The sequence below is a fragment of the Diospyros lotus genome, chromosome 14 (genome assembly GCF_014633365.1).
Source record: "Diospyros lotus cultivar Yz01 chromosome 14, ASM1463336v1, whole genome shotgun sequence".
NCBI lineage: Eukaryota > Viridiplantae > Streptophyta > Magnoliopsida > Ericales > Ebenaceae > Diospyros > Diospyros lotus.
This window is the reverse complement of record NC_068351.1, coordinates 33,739,952-33,766,684: the sequence shown is the minus strand read 5'-3', so window position 1 is coordinate 33,766,684 and position 26,733 is coordinate 33,739,952. Positions and strand designations below refer to the sequence as shown.

The 26,733-nt window shown below is 36.3% G+C and overlaps 1 protein-coding gene across 5 annotated transcripts in view; it reads right to left on the bottom strand.

Annotated features, from left to right (window-relative positions):
- The window catches only part of LOC127789888 (uncharacterized), a 31,621-nt gene extending 7,246 nt beyond the window's left edge, over positions 1-24,375 (bottom strand). The window contains exons 1-3 of one of the 5 annotated variants that reach the window (XM_052318956.1): positions 24,153-24,373; positions 20,984-21,110; positions 13,356-13,584 (exon numbers count right to left, since the gene is read on the bottom strand). In XM_052318956.1, the coding sequence (XP_052174916.1) occupies positions 13,487-13,584; positions 20,984-21,110; positions 24,153-24,296 (369 nt within the window). In that variant the 5' untranslated portion in view covers positions 24,297-24,373 and the 3' untranslated portion in view covers positions 13,356-13,486. Of the gene's footprint in view, positions 1-13,355; positions 13,585-18,135; positions 18,300-20,660; positions 21,111-24,152 lie in introns of those variants that run through there. The other 4 variants (XM_052318957.1, XM_052318955.1, XM_052318958.1 and 1 more) reach the window with 4 other exon arrangements.
- Positions 24,376-26,733: the final 2,358 nt, after the last annotated feature.

Below are 26,733 nucleotides of genomic sequence, written 5' to 3'. Positions count from 1 at the left end.
TTTGTGGCTCACATAATACACCGAGTACTACACCCGATTTTCTTCTTGCACTAGTGCCGCGCTAATAGCATACTTAGACACTCCCAAGTAGACAATCAACTCATCTCCTTCCTTTGGTTCTGACATAGGGAGAGTCCGTCCCATATATTCCTTCAGTTGCTGGAAAGCGATTTCACTTTCCTCTGTCCACCGGAAGTACTTTACTTGCTTCAAGACATTAAAGAATGGAATAGACTTATCAGAGGCTTTGGAGACAAACTTACTAAGGGCAGCAATCTAGCCATTAAGGCTTTGCATTTCCTTTATCTTGGTAGGCGATCGCATGTCAAGTAAAACTCGAATTTTCTCAGGATTGGCATTGATCCCTCTTTCATTCACCATGAATCCCAAAAATTTCCCGAAAGCCACATTGAATGAGTATTTGAGCGGATTTAGTTTCATCTGGTACTTCCTCAGAACTTGGAATGCCTCCTCTAGGTTGCAGATGTGGTTGGTGACCTGACTAGATTTTACCAACATATCATCTACGTATATCTCCATGGTTTTTCTGATCAGATCTCCGAACATCATATTAACCAACCGCTGGTATGTTGCTCCTGCATTCCTTAGTCCAAAGGGCATCACCTTGTAGCAGTATAGCCCCCGATCCGTGACAAATGATGTATGCTCCTCCTCTTCGGGGTTCATAGGAATCTGGTTGTATCCCGAATAGGCATTCATGAAGCTGAGAAGCTAATGCCCAACCGTTGCATCCACGAGCTAGTCAATTCTGGGTAGAGGGAAACTGTCTTTTGGACAGGCCTTGTTCAAATCCGTGAAGTCAACACAAGTCCTCCACTTTCCATTCATCTTCTTCACAAGGATTGGGTTCACCACCTAAGTCGGGTAATGGGCCTCCCTGATGAATTTGTTGGCCAAGAGTTTGTCTACCTCTTCTTTCAAGGCCGTATAGCATTTAGCTGTCATGGATCTCCTCTTCTGGCGAACTAGCTTATGGTTAGGATAGATATTGAGTCGATGTAGTATCACATTTGGGTTTTTCCCCACCATATGTTCATGGTTTCAAGTGAATACATCTAAATTTGTTTCAAGAAAATCAGCCAATCAGGACTTTACCTTGAAGGAGAGGCCCTTGCCCAACTTAAGGCACCTTTCAACATCGATGTCACTAATCACAATGTCTTCCAACTCATCTGTCGGGTTGGAAACTCGGTCGTAGTCCACCTCACGTGAGTTCGAATCGTGACTGACTCCTTTACTACTGATGACTCGCATTTCCCCTCCAGATACCATATTGATCTTTTTTCCTCTGAGCTCTATTTTCAATGCCTCCTCATAGCAGCGTCTTGCTGCATGAAAAATTCTAGAAAGCTCGACGGGGTTACCGAAAGGGGGCAAAAAGATGATTTTGCCCCCACGCCTTGCTCTCTCCTTCCCCTCCCATGGATTTGCCCCGCCCCTGCTGCTCTTGCCTCCCGTGCTATGGTCGTTGTCGTCGCCTCTCTGCCATCGCCGCCTCGCCTTCGTCGCCTCTCTACCATCGCCGCCTCGCCTCGCATCGCCGATAGTCGCTACATCAACTCTCAGCGAGGCAATGGCGAAGAGGCAACGGCAACGAGGCGCGGTGGTGAGGCGATGACAGCAGCCATGGCAGGGGAGGTGAGAGCAGTAGGGCGGGGGCAGTGGCCTGCTTTCCAAATTTGAAAAGCGGGCGAGGGTAAAATCGTCTTTTTGCCCCCCTTTCTATGAGCCGCTAGGTAGGCCCATCAAGCCCTGTAGAACGACTCCTTGCCACATACTGCTCGCCCCTTACGCATCTGGTCTCATTTGGAGTCAGGAACTTGACTGTTAGGGCTCTAGTTGAGACAACTAGATTCAAGTCGTTCATGGCAGGTCTCTCCAAGACGACATTGTATGCAAAGGGGCTATTGATGACAAGGAAGTTCGCCATTGCCATGGCCTGAAACTCTGATTCCCCAACCGTGAGTGGGAGTCTTATACGTCCTGTCAAAATTACTGCATCGCCGGTGAAACCATAAAGCGACTCTGGGGATGCTATCAGCTGATCTGACCCCAGTCCCATTTGGTCAAAGCATCCCCTATATATGACGTTCATCGAACTGCCTGTATCCACTATAATCTTTCTCACTTCCATGCTATCAATTTGAGCTCGGATCACGAGGGCATCATTGTGTGGCCAGTGCATGTCACTAGAATCATCTTTGGTGAAAGCAATATCATCTAAAGCCATTATGGCTCTCTTGAATGGTCCTTCTTAACCGTTATTCCCAACGAGCAAAAGGTGACTAGCTTCCCGAACATACCATTCGTGGGATCTATTAGAAGTCCCTGCAATATGAGGCCCTCCATGAATGATAAAAATGGTTCTTACTGCAGGTGTTTGATCCGGTTCGGGAGCTTGACGAGGATTTGGTTGGGCTAGCTGCTGGGGTTGCTGATCTCTTGGTCGCACCACATAGTCACGCAGGCGACCCCTCCTAATTAACTCTTCAATTGCGTCCTTTAGTGCCCAACATTCGAAGATGATGTGTCAGGCCTTATTGTGGTAGGCACAGAACTTGTTTTTGTTTCTGAACTTATCGGGAGTCCTTATGGGGCTAGGCCTCCCAAAGTCTTCCTTGTTCCGTTCAGTGGTAAAGATCCTATCCTAAGTGTCAGATAGGACATTATAACTTTCATATCGACCTCGACATGGAGGTCACTTCCTTCCTAGCTCAATCCTTACCTTTTTAGCAACCTGATCATTGGCACTCCACCCTTCGTCTTCTTTTTTAGCGTCGTCATTGCCTCTCTTCTTGTTTTGGCTAACGCCTTCTACTCCTTTCTTCTGATCACTTGGTTTTTTCGAATCAAAAGCTTCCTCCCATCCGACCTCCTTCCAAGCTCACTCGTAGAATTCGCCTAGGTCCCTTACAAGGGACTTGTAGATGCTCTCGTAGAGCTTCTCATCCTTCCGAAGTACGGCAGAGATCACAATCAAGATACTCTCGTCTGAGAGATTTTTCACGTTATTCATTTCGTGCCTGAACCTCTCTATATAATCTTTCAAGGATTCGCCGGACCGTTGGAACACCGTAACAAGATGACATGTTGGGGCGAGCTGCCTTCGAAGCGACCTGTACTGGTTAATGAATTTCTTCTGCCACTCCTCCCAACTGCAGATATTGCGAGGATGGAGCCTTCTTAACCACACCCGAGGCATGTCTCCCAAGGTTGTGGGGAAAGCTCGGCATTTTGCTAATGAGCTAAAAGTCTGCAAGTCCATCTGGACGTTGAAAGCATACAGGTGGTCATATGGGTCGCTATCCCCATTGTACTGAGTCATGCTAGGGACCTTAAATCTGCGGGGGAAAGGCTCCTGCTCGATTTCCCTAGAGAATGGGATCCTCTCTTTGCGGCCTCCTCTTCGGTCATGTACCCCATGTCTTACCTTCAATTGTTGGATCCACCGCAATAATTCCTCCACTACAGGGTCTTGATTCGCAGATCGCCCTATGATAGATTGTCTCTCCCATCCAGCATCTTGCTTTAGCGAATAGTGATCTCGCAGAAGGGGTCTTCTCCTCATCTCATGATCTAGGGAGTTGCAGTGGGCGGCGCAACTTGGGTTGACTCCGACTGAGCTATCCCTTCAATGTGGATCCCCGCATCATTGACTTCCTTCATAAATCTCATCACAACGATCTCTACAAAGACTCACGCATGCCCTCTATTCAGTGGGATGAGCCCTTAGTTTACCATTGCAGCGTCTTCGTTCTTCTGACCTTCAAAACTGTAAGTTTGAGGAACGGACCGATCCAGCTTCCCATAGGTTTCTTCTGGCTTCTCTTTCGTCTGGAGAAAGCCTTCCACTCGGAGAACGAGGGGCTCCCACCGGTGGCATGACCTCCGCTTGCACCTGGGCTGCTTGAACTTGCGTTTTAGGCCAATGCCCTAACCGCATTAGCGAGCTACATGATGATTCTCTCCAATGCTTCTTGACGCTGCTACTAGGCCTGTATCACCTCTAACCCAGAGGTAGGGGCCACAGATTGGTCGGAAAACACACGGGGACACCAAGGATGGATCCAACCAGTAGGGGTATTGAAGCGGATGCAACTGTGCCCCTAACTTACGGAACTTCCAGCAACTGGTTAGCATGGTTCGCTGATGGGTTGGCCATTACTTCGGAACCTTTTGTATTTCTCATTCTCTGCATTGATATTGATAAAAAACGCGCCCTCCTTTTAGCGCCAAAATGTCGACATTCAAAATTGATCGACCGTGATTCGTTGGCCCGCACTAATGTAATGAATCCGAAAGGGAGAATGATGTATGGTATGGTTTGGTCAGTTGATCCGCCTGCTGGTCGACCCCTACAAAATACTCCGATGCTCAAATAAGCAAGAAAGAAGATGCAAAGTATCAGCAAGTTGGCAAATAGAGCATACCCTAGCTCTGAAAAAAGTTTGCTAATATATAGGAGGAGGAGATGTCATCATGCATGTGCCATACGTCTGCAGGTGATGGGACAAAATATTCGGTGCTGGCGGAGGCGCCCATGCGACGGCAAGGAGCTGATAGAACCCTCATTAATGTAGATGGGATCTGTCATTAATCAGAATGGGATCTGATGCAGGCGCTCGAAAATCCAAAAGTGGCTGTAAGGATGTTGTTGCAAAGGACCAGGATGGGACCGACATGGGCCAAACAAATGGGCCGGGAGGATGGGGCCAGGTCGAGCCTGAACGGCCTAGCTGGGATAGCCCCTAGTCCACTACTATTCTCTGGTATGTTGTCTTCTTGTTACGTGAGCTGATTAGTTAGGCTAGCGAACTAGAACAGTCGTTGGGAGCTCGCTCGAAGCATCGTTGGGAGCTTGCTCGTTTAAAGCCCACTTGGTCCCGCGATCTGAGCTCGAGCTCTAGCGATGTGTGAACTTGCTCCGACGAACTCAGCTTGGAGTCTACTAGGCTTTAGGCGATTGGGCCGACCTACTAGGTCGAGCCCAGCCCATAAGAAGTAGTGCGAGAAATACCCGTAATAATACTTGTACGTGGACATATAAGATTTTTAGTAATACAAAACTTCATTAATATGAACACTTAGGTGGTGTTCTCTTTGTGTTTCAGTTTTGTATTTTGAATTTTGAATTCATTTTGAGTTTTGTGTTTTGAGTGTCTGTTTTGAGATTTTTGAAAATGCGTTCTTTTTGTTATTTTGAAAAACTATTTTTCAAAACAAAAAACTAGAAAACGCGTTTACTTTGAAATTTTTAAAACGGTTTCTTTTTTATTATTATGATATTTTATTTAATGAATTTAATTTAAAATAAATTATAAACATTTATTAATAAATTATAAATTTAGTTCAAATATTTTAAATTATAAAATAAAATTTAAATAAAATAAAATAAAAAAATTAACAATCTTAAAAATATCATTAAAAAAATTAATACAAACAAAACATATCACATATTCAATTTAATATTTAAATAAAATAAAACAAAAAAATAAATAACAGAAAATAAAAAAAAAACCAGAGAATGCATCTTCTTTCTTCTTCCATCTTCTTTCTTCTTCCATTTAGGGTTATGCGTAGCCTATCTTCTGCCGCCGCCGCCTCTTCCTTTCACCGCCGGCCGCCCTTGTTTCTCCTCATCATCATCGTCGATCGCACCATCCCCTTCCTCACCCATCATCGCGACGGCTGACTTTCTCATCATCGTTGATTGCCCCATCTCCTTCCTCAACCAGTCGGCCATGGCAGTCAGTGGCGGGCGAGGAGGAGTCGACGACAGTTGTGGCAGGTAAGGAGGAGTCGACGATAGTGATGGCGGGCAAGGAGGAGCCGACGGTAGTGGTGGCGGGGGAGAAGTAGTCGGCGACAGTGGTGGCGGGCGAGGAGCAGTCGGCGACAATGGTGGAAGATGAAGGAGATGAGAGAGAGAGAGAGAGAGAGAGTTGCCTTGCGAGTGCGAGAATGGGTTTGGGGGTCGGTTGGGGGGGGTGGGGGGGGAGGTTCCGTGTTTTGGGATTGTTTTCTGTTTTCAGTGGGTTTTCACTGAAAACACCCAAAACAACAAAATGTTGTTTTGGGTTTCCTTTGTAAAAATTTTAGTTGTTTTTGAAAACGTGTTTTTGAAAATAACAAAGAGAACACATTTTCAGTGTTTTGAAAAATTGAAAACAGAAAACGGCCCGAAAACGCCAAAGAGAACAGGCCCTTACTTTTTCATGATATTATAAGTTTTATTGAATATTTTGTTATGCAGAGAAAGAAAGAAAGAGAGTCCTATTATAGAGTCATATATAATTGATCTCTAAATTGATGGTTTATTTATTTCTTTTAATGAGATAGTCCAAATATAATATATATATATATATGTATATGTTTATGCATTTTTCTTGCATAGCCTAGAATACAATATAGACTCTAAATCAAGTTATTTGTTACATAATTTTCTTAAAAATGCATTTGGGAATAAGGATTGATAGATTTCCCAAATTTTGGAAATTTGTTATTAGCAAGAATTCCTAGTTCCTTCATGGCCCTCCATTTGGGCTTAGGAGGCTTAGGCCATGAAGGCCCACTAATCCCGACTTGGCTTTAGTCCTCACCATCTCTATCCAAAATCAATAAACTTCTTCTTAGTCACGAAGAAGTTTGTATAAAAAATGATCTCTTTAAAAAGTGTACAAGAAAATGGTTAAATAATAGCATTTAGAATCAAAAAGTTGTCAAATAATTAATTATCTTCTCCATTTTTTTAATTTTTTTTAATGAAATAATCCAAATATATATGCATATGTGTATGTCTGTATGCATAGTGCGGTCTAGAGTGCAATACAGATTCTAAAGTAAGCCTTGAAAAGATTATCTCTAAAGGATATGACACACAAAATGAGTATCCCTAAACTCTCTTCTCTACCTCCTTAATATAACAAAAATAGTCTTATTATAATCATGATATAAAATCTGTTGCTATTTGCCTTAATTACTAGTAGGTTATGAAGGTTGCTCCAACTACTAACTTATCTTTCACCATGACATCAATGATACATCCATTTTGAATATTCACTTGAACAAGATGGTAATCAGAAAGTGCCTTCAGTATTGCACATTCTTACAAGTTTGCAATGCATGCAGGCCCTCCAGCTTCAACAACTCAACTGGGGAGTCAAAGTTGCATCCGAAACTACACAGCACTTCAAACCCCCATCCCCAAAATGAGGAATTTTAATTATTAAATTATATTTTTAATATTAGGATTTAGGTTGTGTTTAACCTTTAAAATTCATATTTAATAGTTTTTATTTACTTTTAGTAGATTTGTTTGGATAATAACTATAACTTGAAACTTTTAATAAATGCAGTTGCTTCAAAAAAATTATGTAACAAATAGCTTTATTGAACGTGAAGGGTGGTCTTGTATCTTTGGAAGTTGGCATAAGAGAGAAAGATAAAATCTCTCTTTTGACACTTAGCTGGCTGATGCTCAACGATTTTAGAAATTCTTTATCTGTGACTGTCCATTGATGTATCTTTTCGATTATTTTCTCCTTTATTAAGACTACTAAGACATCTCAGCTATTTTTAAAAGAATTATTTGTCGAGAATTCCTCTTGGAAAGAACTTGCGTTTGCCACCTTCTTCTTCTTAATGAATCTTAAAAGCATGCTGATCATCTTGCTTGGTTCTTGGTTGATCTTCTTACTTTCTTTTTTCTCTCTACAACCTATTTTCTTTTTATGTGTGCATATAATTGGAGAATATAATCTGTTATCTAATATTTATAGACATATGATAAATTAAAATCTAAAAAAAAAAAAAAAAGGATTCGTCATTAAAATCAATCCAAAATCATATAAGATTCATAAATTTTGTTGATTTTGGATAAGTAGCAAAAACCAAAATCAATTCATGATTAGATAATTTTCTAAATCAAAAAGAATTAGAAAGTCTTTAGATAATATTCTTCTTTATTAAATTATTAATTACAAATTTTAAAATAAAAACATTGATTATTTAAATATTTTGATTTGTAAAAATATATTTATATGAATTATTCATCCATATCGTGGTCTAGTCTTTCCATCAATTTCCTGATATCGTGTGTTCTATCGTTGTTAATGTTCATTCTCCATTTTAATTTCTAATATTTGTCTAAGGATAGTAATGGATTACTATCGCTTACCAATTTATATATTTATTTTTTAAATTTATCTTATTCTTTTTTTTAAATTTATTTTAATTTTAAATGAGTAATTATGACTCATTGAAGTTTTAAAATATATTTTATGTTTTTATCTCAATTTTTATATTTATTTTAATTTTAAATAAATAATCAAAATTCATTAACGATCATTATTATCAACCAACTTAATTTGAGAGATTCGATCATAACTTTTAAGGCCCAAAAGGCGTGCAGAGCTTTGTTACCCAGTCTCGTGGCCCAAATGGTGAGCACACCCTAACGATAATGTTGGCTCAAATGGCTTTCTATTTTGTGGGGGAGAAAAACAAAAAAGAGGATTTTATTCTAGTGGGCTCTCCAGCTCCATCAAGGCAACTGGTGAGTCAAAGTTACACCAAAAAACTATCCATCAGTACAAACCCCATCCCCAAAACAAAGAATTTGTCACAACCCAAGGCTAATTAGAAGGGCAATAATGTAATTAGTTACCTTAATTGGTTATGAACTATTTTTGTTATTTTATTATAGCACATGAGACTATTATTCTAGATATTTCTTTTAATTGTAAAGCCTACAAATAATAGGCTATAGTATGTAGAGAAGGACATGCTTAAATTGATTAATGAAACTCTTATTCTCTCTCTAAGAATTCTCTTAATTCTTCCTCCCATTTTCTCCGTTATTTATCTCTACATTCTTTCCCCATTTCTATCCATTTCTTCCTCTCTAGCATTATGTTCTTGATTCTATTCATCAGCTCATTTCAATTGTCATTCCAATCCTAGACTAAATCCTAGGGTCATGACAAATGGTATGAGACCAGTCGTTCTTCAGCTGTGAGTTCTGAAATTTAGTGGTTGTCCTTGTCCGATCTAGTTATGAAGTGATCAAGCCAATTCGAAGTAGAGCAATGCGATCCTTAGCGGTGATTCTAGAAAACTCACTACAGTTCGATTTGGAATTTTGAAGGCAAACTCAAAGGTGAGCCGATCATTTCTCGGTTGTGATTTCAAAAATTTTAGTAGCTGATTAAGGCGGAACAGAGGGGTTGGATCTCAGCTACTGTGTTGTGATTAAGGCGATCCAAAGCTAAAGCACATCCACAGCCAACTAATCCAAAAGACGAGTTCCTTCGATCAAATAGAGACTCGGAATTGAAGACGCAACGGAAGCGTGGTGGGAATTATGGTGATCGTTGATCATCAACGATAGCTGTGTTTTGGTGAATTCAATTAGGTGAGCTTCAATGTGATTCCGATAATATTACAACAAAGCCACTGGTCCTCTGACCGTTGGACGGTGAACGGGTGAGGCGAAGCGTTGTGAACAGACAACGCTCAGGATTGGTGAGGGAGTCCGTCAAATGCGTTCTAGAAAGCTCGTGGCCTGCAATTGCGCATTGTCTGGCGAATTCAAGTAGTAGTGTCGGAGGCAAGTCGAGTTTCTTAAGGTGAGGACGAGACTCACTTTAAAGGCGACTTTGAAGGACGATAACAGAGCCGACCTCGGCCATCTAGGCAAGCTTAGGGAGCACAGCAGTGGCTCTTGGCTTGAGAATCCTGAAAGTGTGTTTGAGTCTTGAAGATGAAGCTGGCCATTGACGATTGGCCACGAATTTCAGTGAGTCTTGCTCGAAGTGGAAGGGAACGCAACTTCAATGGATTTGAAAGCCAAGTTGTAAGCTACTGCAACCATCGAATTCTCAATTCCGCAGAATTTCATAGGTTACATCACAATTGCTCAAGGAAGGCGAGCAGCCCAAACGATTCCAGAGGTAATTCCTAAAGATCTGGCACAATTCTAATATTCTGGTGCATTTGGTGTTCGAGATCGAGAAACAACCAAGAGATTGTTGGTTGAATCTCGAGATTGATTCTGATGACTCTCTGTTGGATCGATCAAGCAGAGATTCAAGGTGATTTCTGAGAAATTCAAAGAACTGTCATTAATTTCTTTAGACGCAGATGCTTGGAGTGATAGACGGTTGTCATAGCGTTGAGGATTGGAGTTCGAGAGGCGACGAACTTCGTCGGCAAGCTGGCCAGGTGACTTCTGATCCATTTAGGCTATTGCCGACCAACCTGGTTAATTTCCCAACGATAGAGCAGTCCCCGATTCGGGCATGTGAATTTGGGAGGAGAAGCAAGGTGGAAAGAGTTCCTCTTGGCCTATGGACGATTTCGATTGTGAAAGTTCGGCCAAGACAAACAGTACGTACGTGAGGCCATGGGAGACTCAAGTGCAGCAGAAGAATGCTGCATTTTCTGTTGGAATGGAGCCTCTATAGCAACCAAAGAATGTTGCATTTATAGTTGGCCAGAAGCAACAACCAAGGGAAAATAAGTTTGAAAATGAGATCAACCAATGGGACAAGAGAGCAAGCAGTGGGGTACATGATACGAGTAAGGAATTTGGTCTTATGATACACGAGAAGCTGCAAGAGTTTGCGATGATACTTATTAAGAAGTATCATTACAACTTTTCGATAGAATACTTTGATGATTATCACAGAAGTTTTAACAAGGAGGAATTTCTCAAAATGAACCAGCCGAAGGAGAAGTCAAGATGGCAAGAAGGGAATTCAACTGCAATGATTGAGAAGTTAGAAAAAGAAATAATACCCTAAGATGCATCTACTAAAAGGCTACAAGGAAATAATAGGGAAGCAATTGATGAAGTGATAGAGGAAACCAAAACCAACTCGTTACCCCGGGTGGCTAGTGTAGGGGCGAAAGGATTTGGTGGTGTTCCAGATCAGAAGTTTGTGGGAAATGGAATAGCATTGGGTCAGGAAAATTTAATTGAAGGACTAGCAATCTATACAAATATTGGTGCTGAAATTCTTCCTCTGATTTTGGACCTATCGGAAGCTAAGAGTGGGAATACCTGCAACATTTATCCTAGGCTGGGTCAAGATTGTGATGGATCACATGCAGTTAAAGAAGGCCCTAAGTATACTGCTCATTTGTCTTTGGATCCAAAGAAGGCTGAATCATCCTTGGCTGGGGTTAAAATAGGTATCAAACAGCCCCCAGTGTGAGTTTTGGCAAGAAAGCTAAGGGAGATAGCTGAAGAAGTCGAAGATTTTGCCGAAGAAAATAAAACTCCCGCTGCTGCATTGTTTTTTATTTCCATTAGCAAATCCAAGTTATTGTCTACTGCATGGAAGGATGAATCGTTAGCTGAAATAGAAGTTGCAGCAATTCCTAATACTAATGCTCACAAATAGCCTTGGTATGAGTATCCAAGGCAAATCTACAATCCTCCATTGCTACATTTTGAGGATGCTGTTGATATCTTCCAAAGTGCAGCTGTGGTGCACCATAGAGGTGTAGGAACAACCGTTGCTGGTATTGAACTTGAATTCTATTAGATTGCTTCTATTGAAGTTCTAGGTCGAATTACGACGGGGATTGATCTTGGATACTTAAGAATGAGAAAAAAGAAAAGGCCTAGAAGGACAAGAAAAAAAAGAAAAAAAAATCAGATAAAGAATGAGGGAATTGGATGAACAAGAACTGCTCAACGTAATAAGTTTCTTAGGGACAATAAACCTTAGGAGAGGGGATTGTCACGACCCAAGACTAATTAGAAGGGCAATAATGTAATTAGCTATCTTAGTTGGTTAGGAGCTATTTTTGTCATTTTGTTACAGCACATGAGACTGTTATTCTAGATATTTCTTTTAGTTGTAAAACCTATAAATAGGCTATAGTATGTAGAGAAGGACATGCTTTAATTAATTAATGAAACTCTTATTCTATCTCTAAAAATTCTCTCAATTCTCCCTCTTATTTTCTCTCTATTTCTCTCCCCCATTTCTCTCTACATTCTTTCCCCATTTTTGTCCATTTCTTCCTCTCCAGCATTCTGTTCTTGATTTTATTCATTAGCTCCTTCCAATTGTCATTCCAATCCTAGGGTCATGACAAATGGTATCAGACCAGTCGTTCATCGGCTGTGAGTTTTGAAATTCGATGGTTGTCCTTGTCTGATCTGGCTATGAAGTAATCAAGCCGATTCGAAGCAGAGCAATGCGATCCTCGATAGTGATTCTATAAAACTCATTGCAGTTCGATTTGGAATTTTGAAGGCAAACTCCGAGGTGAGCCGATCATTTCTCAGTTATGATCTCGAAAATTTTAGCAACTGATTAAGGCGGAACAAGGGGGTTGGATTTGCTACTGTGTTGCGATTAAAGCGATACAGAGCTGAAGCACATCCAGAGCCAACTAATCCAAAAGGCGAGTTCCTTCAATCAAATAAAGACTCGAAATTGAAGGCACAACGGAAGCGTGGTGGGAATTCCGATGATCGTTGATCATCAACGATAATTGTGTCTTAGAGAATTCAATCATGTGAGTTTCACTGTGATTCCAAGAATATTACAACAAAATCACTGGTCCTCCGGCCGTTGGACGGTGAATGAGTGAGGTGACGCGTTGCGAACAGACAACGCTCGCAATTGGTGAGGGAGTCCGTTAAATGCGTTTTCGAAAGCTTGTGTCCTGCAGTTGCGCATTGTCTAGCAAATTCAAGTAGCACTTGAACAAGATGGTAATCAGCAAGTGTTTTCAGTATTGCATATTATTACTAGTTTGCCATGTGTACAAGCCATCCAGCTTCATCAAGGCAACTAGTGAGTCAAAGTTACACCAAAAAACTACCCATCAGTACAAACCCCATCCCCAATACGAGGAATTTTAGTTATTAAATTATATTTTCAATATTAGAATTTAGACTTTGTTAAAATTTTAAAATTCAGATGTAATATTTTTTTTATTTTTTTTAGCAAATTTGTTTGGATAATTGTAACTTAAAATTGGATGGGGTGGGTTGTTTAGTGGTACAATTAATAATTTAATAAAAATAGATATTTTGTTTGGCTAATTTTGGAAAATCATCCAATCATGAATTGATCTTGATCCTTACTCTCCTTATCCAACATCAGCAAAATTTATGAATCCTATATGATTTTGGATTCATCCTAATGACAAATCTTTTTTTTAAAATTTTGATTTATTATGTGTCTATAAATATTGGAAAACAAACTACATTTTCTTATTATATGCACACATAAGAAGAACACACGTTGCAAAAAGAAAAAAGAAAATAAGAAGATCAATCACAAAGCAAGCAAAATGATTAGCATACTAAAATTCATCAAGAAGAAGAAGGTGATGGATGTAAGTTCATTCCAAGAAGAATGTCACAAATAATTCTTTTAAAGACGGCTTAGATGTCCTGGTAGTTTTAATAAAGAAAGAGAAAAAAAATCAAAATGATGCATCAATGAGCACTCACAGATACAGAATTTCTAAAATCATTGAGCATCAGCCAACTGGGTGTCAAAAGAGAGACTTCGCCGTTCTCCCTTCCGCCAACTTCTAAAGATACAAAACCACCATTTACGTTTAATAAGAATTATAAGTCAAGACAAAGATATCTCAGAAATTATATATTTTCTCGAGAAATCATACCAAACAATTCGAAGACAATGAATTAAAGAGCTAAACCCCTCAAGTCAATTATGTAATTCACTCAGTGCATGAATATAGTAAATTTTTAACAATACAAGAGTTCATCAATGTAAACAGCTATTTTTTCATGATATTGTAAGTTTCATTGGATATTTTGTTAGTAATATAAGAGTTTATTAATGTAAACGTTTACTTTTTCAAAAACAAACCAGACAAAGCAAACTCAAGAATCCCAACAAACAATGAATATAACACTCTATAAATTAAAGGATATGTGATTTCTAGTCTAGGGAGAATGTCAAAAATTAAAGTAGGAGTTATAAGTCCAAACAAAAATATCTCAGAAATTATATACTTTCTCAAGAAATCATACTAAACAACTCAAAGACAAGGAATTAAAGAGTTAGACTTCTCAAGTCAATTATGTAATTCATTTGTGCATAGACATGGTAGATTTTCAGTAATACAATAGTTCATTAATGTAAATAGTTACTTTTTCACGGTATTGTAGGTTCCATTAGATATTGTTATGTCATTTGTATTAGATTAGGACTTTATTTCTAACAACAACAACAACAACATATCCAGCTTTTATCCCACTATGTGGGGTCGGCTACATGAATTCTAGACTTCCATGTATTTCTGTCTTTTGTCATATCCTCATTTAGATCCATATATTTCATATCAAATTTTAATGTCTCTCCCAAAGTCTTTTTGGGTCTATCTCTACCTCTTTTTGTGACTAATTGTTCCATTTCATCAACTCTCCTCACAGAAGCGTCTCTTAGTCTCCTTCTCACATGACCAAACCATCTTAGTCTAGTCTCTCTCATCTTCTCCTCGATTGGCACTAATCCTACCTTATTACGAATAACTTCATTTCTAATTTTATCTTTTCTTGTATGTCCACACATCCATCTTAACACCCTCATCTCCGCTACACTCGTCTTTTGCTCATGCTGGTATTTGACTGCCCAACATTCTGAGCCATACAACAAGACTGGTCTTATAGCTGTCCTATAAAATTTTCCTTTCAATTTTAATGGAATTTTACCATCACATAACACCCCCGATGCATTTCTCCATTTTAGCCAACCTGCCTTAATTCTATGTGCGACATCCTCATGGATTTCTCCATCTTTTTAAATCACTGATCCCAAATATCGAAAATGGTCTTTTCTTTGTAAGATTTAGTCTTCTAATTTTATTATAACATCATTCACTCTTGCATTTTTACTAAATTTGCATTCCATATATTCTATTTTCTTTCTACTTAATTTAAATCCCTTAGATTCTAAATTGTTTCTCCACAACTCAAGCTTAGTGTTCACTCCTTTTGTTTCATCCACCAACACTATATCGTCTGCAAATAGCATACACCATGGCACATCTGTCTGAATATCTTTAGTGAGTTCATCCATTACTAGAGCAAATAAGTATGGACTTAGTGCAGAACCTTGATGCAGTCCTATTGTAGTTGTAAATGGTTCAGTATCCCCTCCGCATGTTCTGACTCTTGTTTCTACACCATGATACATGTCCTTAAGGGCTTGTATATAGGCTATTTTGACTCCTTTCTTCTCTAAAACCCTCCATAATACTTCTCTAGGGACCCTATCATAAGCCTTTTCTAGATCTATAAACACCATATGTAGGTCCTTCTGATGATCTCGATACCTTTCCATTAGACGCCTCAATAAATATATAGCTTCCATTGTTGACCTACCAGGCATGAAACCAAACTGATTTTCTGACACCTTTGTTTCCTTTCTGAGCCTCTGCTCTATTACTCTCTCCCAGAGTTTCATGGTATGACTCATTAACTTAATTCCTCTATAATGTTCACAGTTTTGAACATCTCCTTTGTTCTTGTATATAGGAACCAAAGTACTCTTCCTCCACTCAACTGGCATCTTTTTTTATTTAAGGATGGCGTTAAATAGTTGCGTTAGCCAAGAGATGCCCTCTTCTCCCATGCATTTCCATGTTTCTATTGGTATATTATCTGGTCCCACTGCCTTATGATTTTTCATCTTTTTTAATGATTGCCTTATTTCATTTGAACTTATGCGTCGATAGAATGTGTAGCTCACATTCCCTTCGGAGTTACTAAGATGTCCCAACCTAACTCTTGTGTCACCACCATCATTGAATAATTTTCTGAAATACTCATTCCATCTCTCTTTAATCGCTCCCTCATTTACTAAAACATTTTGATTGTCATCTTTTATGCATTTCACTTGATTTAAATCATGTGTTTTTTTTTCTCTTGCTTTAGCTAATTTATATATATCCCTTTCTCCATCTTTTGTATCAAGTCGTTTATATAGATTCTCATATGCTTTTGACCTTCACTAACAGCTTTTTTTGCTGCCTTTTTTGCTTCTTTATAATTTTTTTGATTTTCTTCATTGTTGCATTGATATACCGCCTTATAGCAAGTTTTCTTATTTTTAATTTTCAATTGTACCTCTTCATTCCACCACCAAGACTCCTTAAGGTTAGGGGCTCTACCATTTGTCTCTCCAAGGACTACCTTGGCGTGCTTCTCAGAGCATTAACCATTTCTTTCCATATTTGGTTTGTCTGTCTTTCTCCATTCCATTCCCTTCTACCCCTTAATGTTTTTTTGAAGATTAATTGTTTCTCCCCTTTTAAATTCCACCACCTGATTTTTGGATTTTGTTTTATGTAATTTTTTCTCTTCTAATTTCTTACTTGGACGTCAAGTACTAGAAGTCTATGTTGAGTAGTCAAACACTCTCCCGGTATCACCTTACAATTCCTACAACATAACCGATCCTTTTGTCTCATAAGGAAGTAATCTATTTGGGTGCTTGAGGTGATATTTTTATATGTGATTAAGTGTTCGTCCCGTTTTTTGAACCTAGTATTGGTTATAATGAACCCATATGCCATAACAAAATCTAGGATAAATTTACCCTTATTATTAATTTCCCCGAATCCATACCCTCCGTGTACCTCTCTATATCCGTTTCCGTCTCTACCCACGTGCCCATTTAAGTCACCTCCTATAATCACTTTCTCTCCTCTTGGTATCATTTGTATGAGTCCTTCTAGATCCTCCCAGAATTTTGCTTTTATCTCATCACCTAACCCCGCTTGTGGTGTATATGTACTAAAGATATTCATAGTCATTCTTCCTAGACTAATCTTCATCATAATAGTCCTATCCCCTATTCTCTTCACATCCACTACCTCATCTATTAAGCTTTTATCCATAATAATCTCCATTCCATTTTTTACTCAATCAGTTCCTGTGTACCATATTTTATATCCAGCTTCTGATAAAGTTTTTATTTTTTTCCCTACCCATCTCGTCTCTTAAAGGCACATAATATTAATTTTTCTCCTAATCATCACATCCACCACTTTATTTCTAAACGGATATTTTGTATGCTGGCATTTGTATATTTTTCCTACTTTAGCATAGTATGAATATTTTTCTAGAAAGGCGGCTTACCGAGTTTGTTATTTTTGATAAGGCAATTAACAGTTGTAAACTCATGTCCCTATGGCCTATAAATAGGGATCGTGGGGTAGGCAGGAGATAGCTTCATTCCAAGAGTCTTTTTTGTTTTCTATCTTATGGGTTGGGATCGATTGAGTGACTAAGAGTAACGCTAGGGATAAACTTTATAATCTCAAGGAATTCGATTAGTTTTCAGGGTATATGGGCTAGGCAAAGATTCAAGTTTTCTTCGTAATCATCCTAAGGATTGTTTCAAGATAGTGGACTAGAAAGAGGCAACACCAGTCTAGATGTAGGTCTCATATTTTGGGACTGAACTAGGATAAATCATTGTGTTCATTATTGTTTTCCTTTATTCTTGTTATTCTCTTATATCGTTTGTATTTTTGGAGGTGTTGACTGATTTCTATGAGTTATTGGGTTGAGAAAGTCTAGAGAGATTGTCGTGTTCTTACTCTAAGAGATATTTTGTTAGTAATATAAGAGTTCATTAATGTAAACATTTATTTTTCCATAAGCAAACTATTGAATTCGTACTACCAATGAATATAATACTCTATAAATTAAAGGATATGTGATTTCTAGCCTAGCAATGATGCCAAGAATTAAAGTAAGGGAGTTTGTCCCAACTCAATCTCACATCAAATTATACTAGGAAACTCTTTCAATTAGTACTTTTTGAAGAGAATCCATATTTCATAGTGTTACATATACACAACAATAATCTAAAGTGTTAATCTCACTAGAAGTGCGTGTTCCACGTACATATGGATATATATATATATATTTCCATTCAGATGTATAAACAAATATGAAGTTATAAGGAAGCAACCATAATGAGGTTTGAACCCATAACGAAATAGCATAAAGCACTAAAAAAACCCATGCATCCATCAAGCAAAAAATTCGTCCAAGAATTGTATAAAATAAACTAATAAAAAATGAAGCACTATTTTTCCTAAACCATAGAATTCCTACGATCAATGAATATAATAATCTAAGCCCCCAAAAGCTCTATTGTATCTATTAGGCAAATACACCAAATCACCAAAAGGCAACTTGCATCCTATGCATGTCTTCGCCTTCTCTTTAGGTAATCCTACCTCCAACAGGTACAAATTATTTAACACTAGAAAAGAAAGAAGCCATTGCACACAATAAATAAAATATGCAAAACCCCAAACCTACGATGGACAATAAAATACATGAAATGATCAAATGTAACAATAAATCCAAATAAGCAAACCAGATAAAGAATAGCTCCACAAAGGTGTCAGAATTTGATTCTGACAAGAGGAATTCTCCCTTAATCAATGGAGAATTGAGAACTCTTACAGAGTCTGGAAGAAATAGAGAAAGGGGGGGGGGGGAAGAATGATTCAATTGTATTCACCGATGCCTCGATTAGCTGAAGGGTTCGACTTATATACTGATCTATAATAAGAAATTTTAATTATTAAATTACATTTTTAATATTAAGATTTGGTCTTTATTTAAATTTTAAAATTCATATTTAATAGTTTTTAGTTATTTTTAATAGATTTGTTTCGATAATTGTAACTGGAAATATATGAGGTTGTTTAGTGATACAATTAATAATTTAACAAAAATGGATATTTTATGACTGATTTTGAAAATTTTTGAGTCAATAAGAATGCCTAGTTCTTTTCAATTTAGAAAATTATCAGCCAAGAATCAAGTAAAATTATCAACATACTATTAAGATTAATCAAGAAGAAGGTGGCAGAACCAAGTTCTTTCCAAGAAGAATCCTTCTTAGATAACTTTTTTAAAAACGGCATACATGTTCCGATAGTATTAACAAAGAAGGAGAAAAGAATCGAAATGATGCATCAATGGACAGTTATAGATAGAAAATTTCTAAATTCGTTGAGCATTAGCCAACTAAGAGTTGAAAGAGAGATTTCGTTGTTCTCTCCTCTGCCAACTTCTAAAGATATAAGATCACCATTTGCGTTCAATAAGAATTATGAGTCCAGACAAAAATATTTCATAATTTATATATTTTCTCAAGCAACCATGCTAAACAATTCAAAGACAAGGAATTAAAGAGCTAGATCTCTCAAGTTAATTATGTAATCCACTCAATGCATGAACATAGTAAATTTCTAATAATACGAGAGTTCATTAATGTAAATACTTAATTTTTCACGATATTGCAAATTTCATTAGATATTTTGTTAATAATACGAGAGTTCATTAATGAAAACGCTTACTTTTTCATGATATTATAAATTTCATTAGATATTTTGTTATATAAAGAAAGAGAGAGAGGGGATTTCTAGTAATACAAGAGTTCATTAATATAAACACTTTTTTATGATATTGCAACTTTCATTAGATATTTTGTTAGTAATAAGAGAATTCATTAATGTAAACACTTACTTTTTCATAATATTGTAAATTTTATTAAATATTTTGCTATGTAAAGAAAGAGAGAGAAAGAGTCATATTATAGAGTCGTCTATGAGTCATCTTAAATAGATTCAGTTTATTATTCTCTTAAATATCTAAATTAACAATTTAATTATTTCCTTTAATGAGATAGTCCAAATATATATACTATATATGTATGTGTGTATTTTTTATGTATGCCCTAGAGTATAATATAGACTCTAAAAAAAGCCATTTGATATAGAATTTTCTTATCTTTATTCTTTCATGTACACAAGAACATTTAATTTTCTTCAAATTGTATTAATAATTTAATAATAAAGATTGATAAATTTTACGAATTTTGAAAGTTTGATGTTAACAAAAATTCTCAATTCTCTCCAATTTAGAAAATTTCTAATTACTAAGACATCGTAACTTTTGCCCATTTAAGACCCAAAAGAAATGCAAAACTTTGTGGGCCAACCTCGTGACCCAAAAGGCGGGCCCGCCAAAATGATAAATGACTTTTGATTTTGTGAGGCAAAAAATAAAAAAGAGGATTTCATTCTACTGGACAGGCGATAGCAACAAGAACAAGTGGCAGCAGCAGGCGCATGGCACGCCATGGACCATGAAGGCCCATTAATTGTGTCTTGGCCTTGATCCTCACGATCCTTTTTCCAAAACCAGAAGATTTTGCAAATTCTTTATGATTTTGAATTGATCTTAACGACTAATCATTTCATTATATACATACATAATAATTAACTCATTTAACTAAAACTATCATCATAAACACTTATTTCTTCAACATATTGTACGTTTCATTACATATTTTGACATGTAAAAAGGGAGAGAGTCCTATTGTAGAGTTAAAATAAGATTCATGTATAAATAAATTTAGTTTATTATTCTTTTAAATCTCTCAGCAATGAAGAAGTTTGTACTAAAATGATCTCTTTAGAAGGCATCCAAGAAAATGATCTCTTTAAAAGGCACCAAATGGTTGTCAAATAATTAATTATCTTCTTGATTTTTTAAATTTATTTTTTAAGGCGACAACCTTTGGAGAAAAGACTATATCCAAAGAATATGACACACAAAATCAACATTTAATGCCATATAACAAACATGGTCTTATAACCATCACATAAAATCTTCCTTTTACCTACATTAATTCTATGGATAAAATCCTCATAAAAGCAATAGAACTAGAGGAGATGAAAGATATACAGGGAAAATACGTGCAATATAACCTTGTTTATGCAAAGATGCACAGGCAAAGGAGAAGGTAGTTAATGCACGCCTTGCAAATGCCTTATATATGCAACTTCTATGTTTTAGACAAAGATAAGTAGCAAATAGATAAAAAGATCTGCAAGGAATTACTAGCACTTTCTTACTCAAACTCATCACCTTCTGACTCCTCTGCATTATCAGCTTCCTCATCATCTACATCATTGTCATAGTCTTCTTTGTCGTTATCAACTGTTGTTTTCCCGATCACAATTATGTTGTTATTTGTCTTTCTGATTTCACTACACTGAATAAGAATTTATATCGACGTTAGTAAAAACTGATCATTGAGGAGAGGCTTGTGGAAAGAAACTCTGTTGATACATCAGGTTATCGTATGTCACTTAGGAGAACAAGAAGAAGAACAAATAAATGTGAGTTTTTCCCCCAAAGTTCTGATTGATTTGTACTTAAGAGCCAGACAATAAAAGTCAACCGTTACGTGTCTAGATAACAATTTAAAGCTTCTGATAATTGTACATCTAATAAGGCTACCCTGAACCTCAAAGGCATATATGAGCAGAAAATATTACAGAATGTTTATGGTTCAACAAGTAACACCTTAATCAAAATCACATTCGAATCTAAAGTGACTGAAAGGGTAGCACCAATCTATTTTAACACACAAGGGTGCCATACTATAGAGGAGAAGACAACAAGCTTTCTTCAGTAAAAGGATGTTTCAGAAAATATTGCAGCACCTACATGCGCAAAGATAAGCAGAAAGACAAGTTCAAAGCTGACCTTCAAATGCAACAGCATTCAACCATTTCCTGAATAACCCACCTGTTGTATTTACATATATGTTGGAACTCCTGATTCAGCACCTTAATCCATGTTTCTTAATTCACAAACAGAACCACAAAGGCTAAAGTAAAAATGAAGATCCATATGTTACTTCCTAAAATATCAAACATGGATGTCAGATGCCGGTGCAACCCATCTTTAATAGTTTCTTTCAATTATTTATGCTTTCGTGTCCACCTTCTTGGTTATGAAGGTTGCTCCAACTAGTAACTTATCTTTCACCATCAATAATACATCCATTTTGAAAATTCACTTGAACAAGATGGTTATCACTTATCAGCAAGTGCTTTCAGTATTGCATATTCTTACAAGTTTGCCATGTGTACAGGCCCTCCAGCTTCATCAAGGCTACTGGTGAGTCAAAGTTACACCAGAAAACTACCCCGCAGTTCAATCCCCCATCCCCATAATGAGGAATTTCAATTATTAAATTATATTTTTGATATTAGGATTTAGGCTTTGTTTAAATTTTAAAATTCAGATTTAATTTTTTTATTTACTTTTAGTAGATTTGTTTGGATAATTGTAACTTGAAACTGTATGGGTTGTTTAGTGGTAGAAAACAACCCAGTTTTCTTAAAAAATACTCACAAAGAAATGGAAATTTAGATCATAGAAAATTTTTCTAAAGTGGAAAATAGGAAAACCAGATTTTCGATTTCCAAAATTGAATTAAACTTAAAAAACTTCTAAAAAACATGTTTTCCAAATTTTCTTTACTAATTTGGAGATTTGAAGATCGCAGTTCTCCGCAAAATTTTTCCCAAATTATCTCCATCTCCTTCTCTAACACAAGTTACACAAAATAGAAGTAAAAGCCCTCCCTTTTTTGAGCAAATGTTCCAATTTTTTAGATTGTAAATTAGTTTTCTGTACTTCTAATATTTGAATGCATTTTTCAGACTTTGTATAGAAATGAAAACTAAAGATTTTATAGAAAAGGTTTTAGTTGAACAACCCCTATCATTTTTAGTTGAACTTTAGCCAACAAACAGTCATATTAGTGATCCAATAAAAAAATGTTTATTGGGATATAATTATTAATTTCTCTGTAAAAGTCTCACTCTACCTCCCAGCTTCTTCTTCTCCAAATTTCTTCTTTCCCCTCATGATTTCGTCTCTTCTTCTCCAATTTTTTGCAAATAATTGTCGGTCCCACATCAATTAGTCTAGTGGGAAGGTCTTAGATGTATACTAGGGAACTCTTTCAATAAGTACTTTTTTATGAGAATTCATATTCCATAGTGTTACATATACACAACAATAATCCAAAGCCCTAATCTCACTAGGTATGGGTGTTCCATATATATATATGTTTTCATAAGTATAAGCAAATATGATGCTACAAGGAAGCAACCATAATGAGGCTTGAACCCATTATGAATCAGCATAAAGCACCAAAAAGATCCATGCATCCATCAGGCGAAAAATTCATCCAAGAATTGTACAGAATAAACTGATAAAAAATGAAGCACTATCTTTCCCAAACCACAGAATCCCTATGAGCAATGAATATAATAATCCATAAGCCCTCAAAAGCTCTATTGTACCTATCAGGCATTTACACCAAATCACCAAAAAAACAACTTGCATCCTATGCATGTCCTTGCCTTCTCTTTAGGCAATCCTACCTCCAACAGGCACAAATTATTTAAAATTGACAAAGGTATAAGCCAGTGCACCCAATAAATAAAATACGCAAAACACCAAACCTGCAGTGGGCAGTAAAATACATAAAATGATCAAAGGTAACAATAAAGCCAAATAAGCAAACAAGACAAAGAAGAGCTCCGCAAAGGCTTCCTAGAAAAATCATCCCTCCCCTGGTCAGAAAGAGCTCCAGACAGGAAAAGAACACAAATTCATCTTTCTACCTATTATCCAGTCATAAACGTACCAAAAACTCGATCACAGAGCTAATTTTCTGTTCTAGGTAATTATGCCTAAATATTGAGAAATAAACAAAGTCATCCGAATTAGATGGAAGAACACTCACCTCAACCACCTCATAAAGCAGAAATAACCAGGAAAATACATCATCACGCCCACTCCCAGTCATAAAGCAGCTACGTGAATGCAATTTATGAAACCATTTCACAGAAGAAAGAACCACCCGTGTGGAATGGATTCCTTACTCGCTAGATAGAAACCCAACTCTAATTGCCCTAATACACCTCCAAGCAATACCGAAATAATTGGACATCTTCCAGAAAAATTGAGATACAGCTACAAATTTATACAGAATACACGGCATCAAATTGCGCAATTCAATAGAGTGACATTTGGGGATCTAAACCCCAAATGACTAGTTCCCAATTTGGTCCAGAGCAAAAGATTCCGCCCGGAGCCAATAGCTACATAAGAAAGGCCTCACAGTTAAGTTCTTATCGCTATATATCAAGGAACATACAAAGCAAGTGCACTGTGTATAATAGTGTGTGTGCGAGAGAGAGAGAGAGAGAGAGAGAGAGAGAGAGGAGACCTTGTCTTCGAAATCGGACTCTTCCATGGCGAGGAGGAGGTCGTCGTTGTGGGGTTGGGGCCACTGGGCGGGGAGCAGAAACGACGTCGGTATCATCCCCGTCGACCACGGATACTGCCTCATGAACGCCGGGTACTGTAACATTCTCTCTCTATCTCTCGATCTCGATTGAATGGAGTTCACGTTTCCAACTCCGCCGCGTTTAGGATTAATTCATCATCTACCTCGTGAACTTTTAAATTTCAAAATTGAGTTAATTATTTTTTAAATTTTTTAAAAATTAACTACGACACTCCACATTACAAACGATGTGACATAAATTGATTATGCCAATCATAATGCTTCGTATTTATATGAATGTTCTAGAATATATATATTATATACATACACATATATTATATATTTAGACTATCTCATCTCATTAAAACATATATATATCATAAATTTAGAGATTTAAAAGAAAGATAAATTAAATCTATTTAGATATAAATCAAATCTGATTCAATTTATGATTAGATAATTTTTTAATCGAAAAGAATTAAGAATTCTTAGTGACACAAAATTTTCTAGAATCAATTAAAAATATTTATCTTTATTAAATTATGAATGACAAATTTTAAAATCAAAATGTTGATTATTAAAATATTTAGATTTGTAAATTCTTGAGGTTGAGAACATGACTTTATATAAAAAAATAATAAAAATTTATATTTAATTAAAATAAACCAAAACAAGTATTAATATATATATGTATTTCCTAAAGTAAATATATATTAGCTCCAAATCAAATTAAATCGCAAGCTCATGCATTCAACAAAATGGTAATGCCTTTTTTACCATTTGATAAATTTCTTGAAAAATCGACGATATTGAGATACTATTTAGAGATTAAAAATTGATAAATAATTTATCTTTAAATTAAATCACATGAAAAACAATAAGGACTCTAATCAAGCCACGGACACAGAGGAGTACATTGACACAATAATAATCCCAAATTCTAATCTTATTATTTATGAGTGTTTTCAATACATATGTATATATATATATATATATATATTTTTTTATATGCATAAGCAAATATGATGCTACAAACAAACTACGTAAATAAGGCTTGAACCCATTAGGAATCAGCACAAAGCACCAAAAAGACCTATGCATCCATCATTAGAAATTTTTGTCCAAATGTTGTATTGTACCTATTAGGCACATGCGTCAAGTCACCCATTAGGGTATCAATTAAAAGCTCAATTAAAAATTAAAGTATCAATTATAGTATCAAGTAGAGTATAAACTCTTACTCCCGAGAGTATAGCCCAGTGATTGAGTTCGTATATATGTTGGTCTTAAATAATTTTAAATTCTAACCGTTATATTACCGATTATAGGTCCCGTGTTCGAATCTTGTTATTAGGTTCCGTGATTTACCTCTCCTATAAAAATATTTGAATTGAACTGCGGGGACCCTTAAGGTGAGAGATTTTGTCTTTTAATCTTGAAGAATATCAATTCTCAATTAGAGTATCAATTAGAAGTTCTAATTGAGTATTAGTTGAATACTTGAACTTGTAAAATTATAATAAATTCATAACACCATCAAATTAAAAATCAACGGAGCAACATGGCATCCACAATTTTGTAACATGACCTTCGGTTTATAAACTTGGAGTGGGAAGGCGTACATGTTAACCCATTTAAAGAAAATAATCCTAGTTTAAATTGCTAGTTCAAGCTATGATAAATTGCTAGTATGAACTTTGAATTGATAGTCCACATTTGAATTTGATGATGGGTCATTCTAACCTGAAAATAAAAATATCCAAAGCAACCTTCAACTAAAAGAGACACAAGATTAAGGCCTAAATTAGGTTAGATACCTCAAAGGTCCATATAGGCCGAAATTTGAGAAATTAAGAATACGAACATAATTGGTTCAGATCTGATATAAGATCTTTTAAAAATAACAAGTCATGTTGGGAGAAATTACCTTAAACCTAAACATACATTATATTTTGTTAGTTGAAAAAACTCACCCCAAGATCAATATACGACCCTCAGTCAGGCTTAATCATAGCATTTTCTTAACTTATTAGAAACATATATAAAAGTATAATTTTCTATAATGTAAGTACGCCATTAATTATAAATACGTTACATTATTATTACGCCGTTCTCAAGTATAGTGATTGACTTTAGTGTAAAATGATTAATTAATTGATTTAGTTAATCAACTTTTTTTTGCATGTTGATAAAGTCCAAACAATTTTGAATTCAAAAATTATTATTAATATTTCAAAATATAAAAGAGCAAGCGAAGAATATGACCATTCTACCAATTGAGTGGTGAATGGTGATCAACCTCAAAATTCTCATCAAAATTTTTACTCTCCACGGTGTTCTATCAAATTTTAATTTAACGGTGCTATGAAATTGTTATAATTTTAGAAATAAAAGTATATATTAATAAAAATTAAGATTCATTGTATGATTAATATACAGTGAGTTGTTACAAATAATTTTCATAAGAAAGTGACGCGTCGGAGCAGGCGCTTCTTATCCAAATTCTCGATCTCGAATTGGA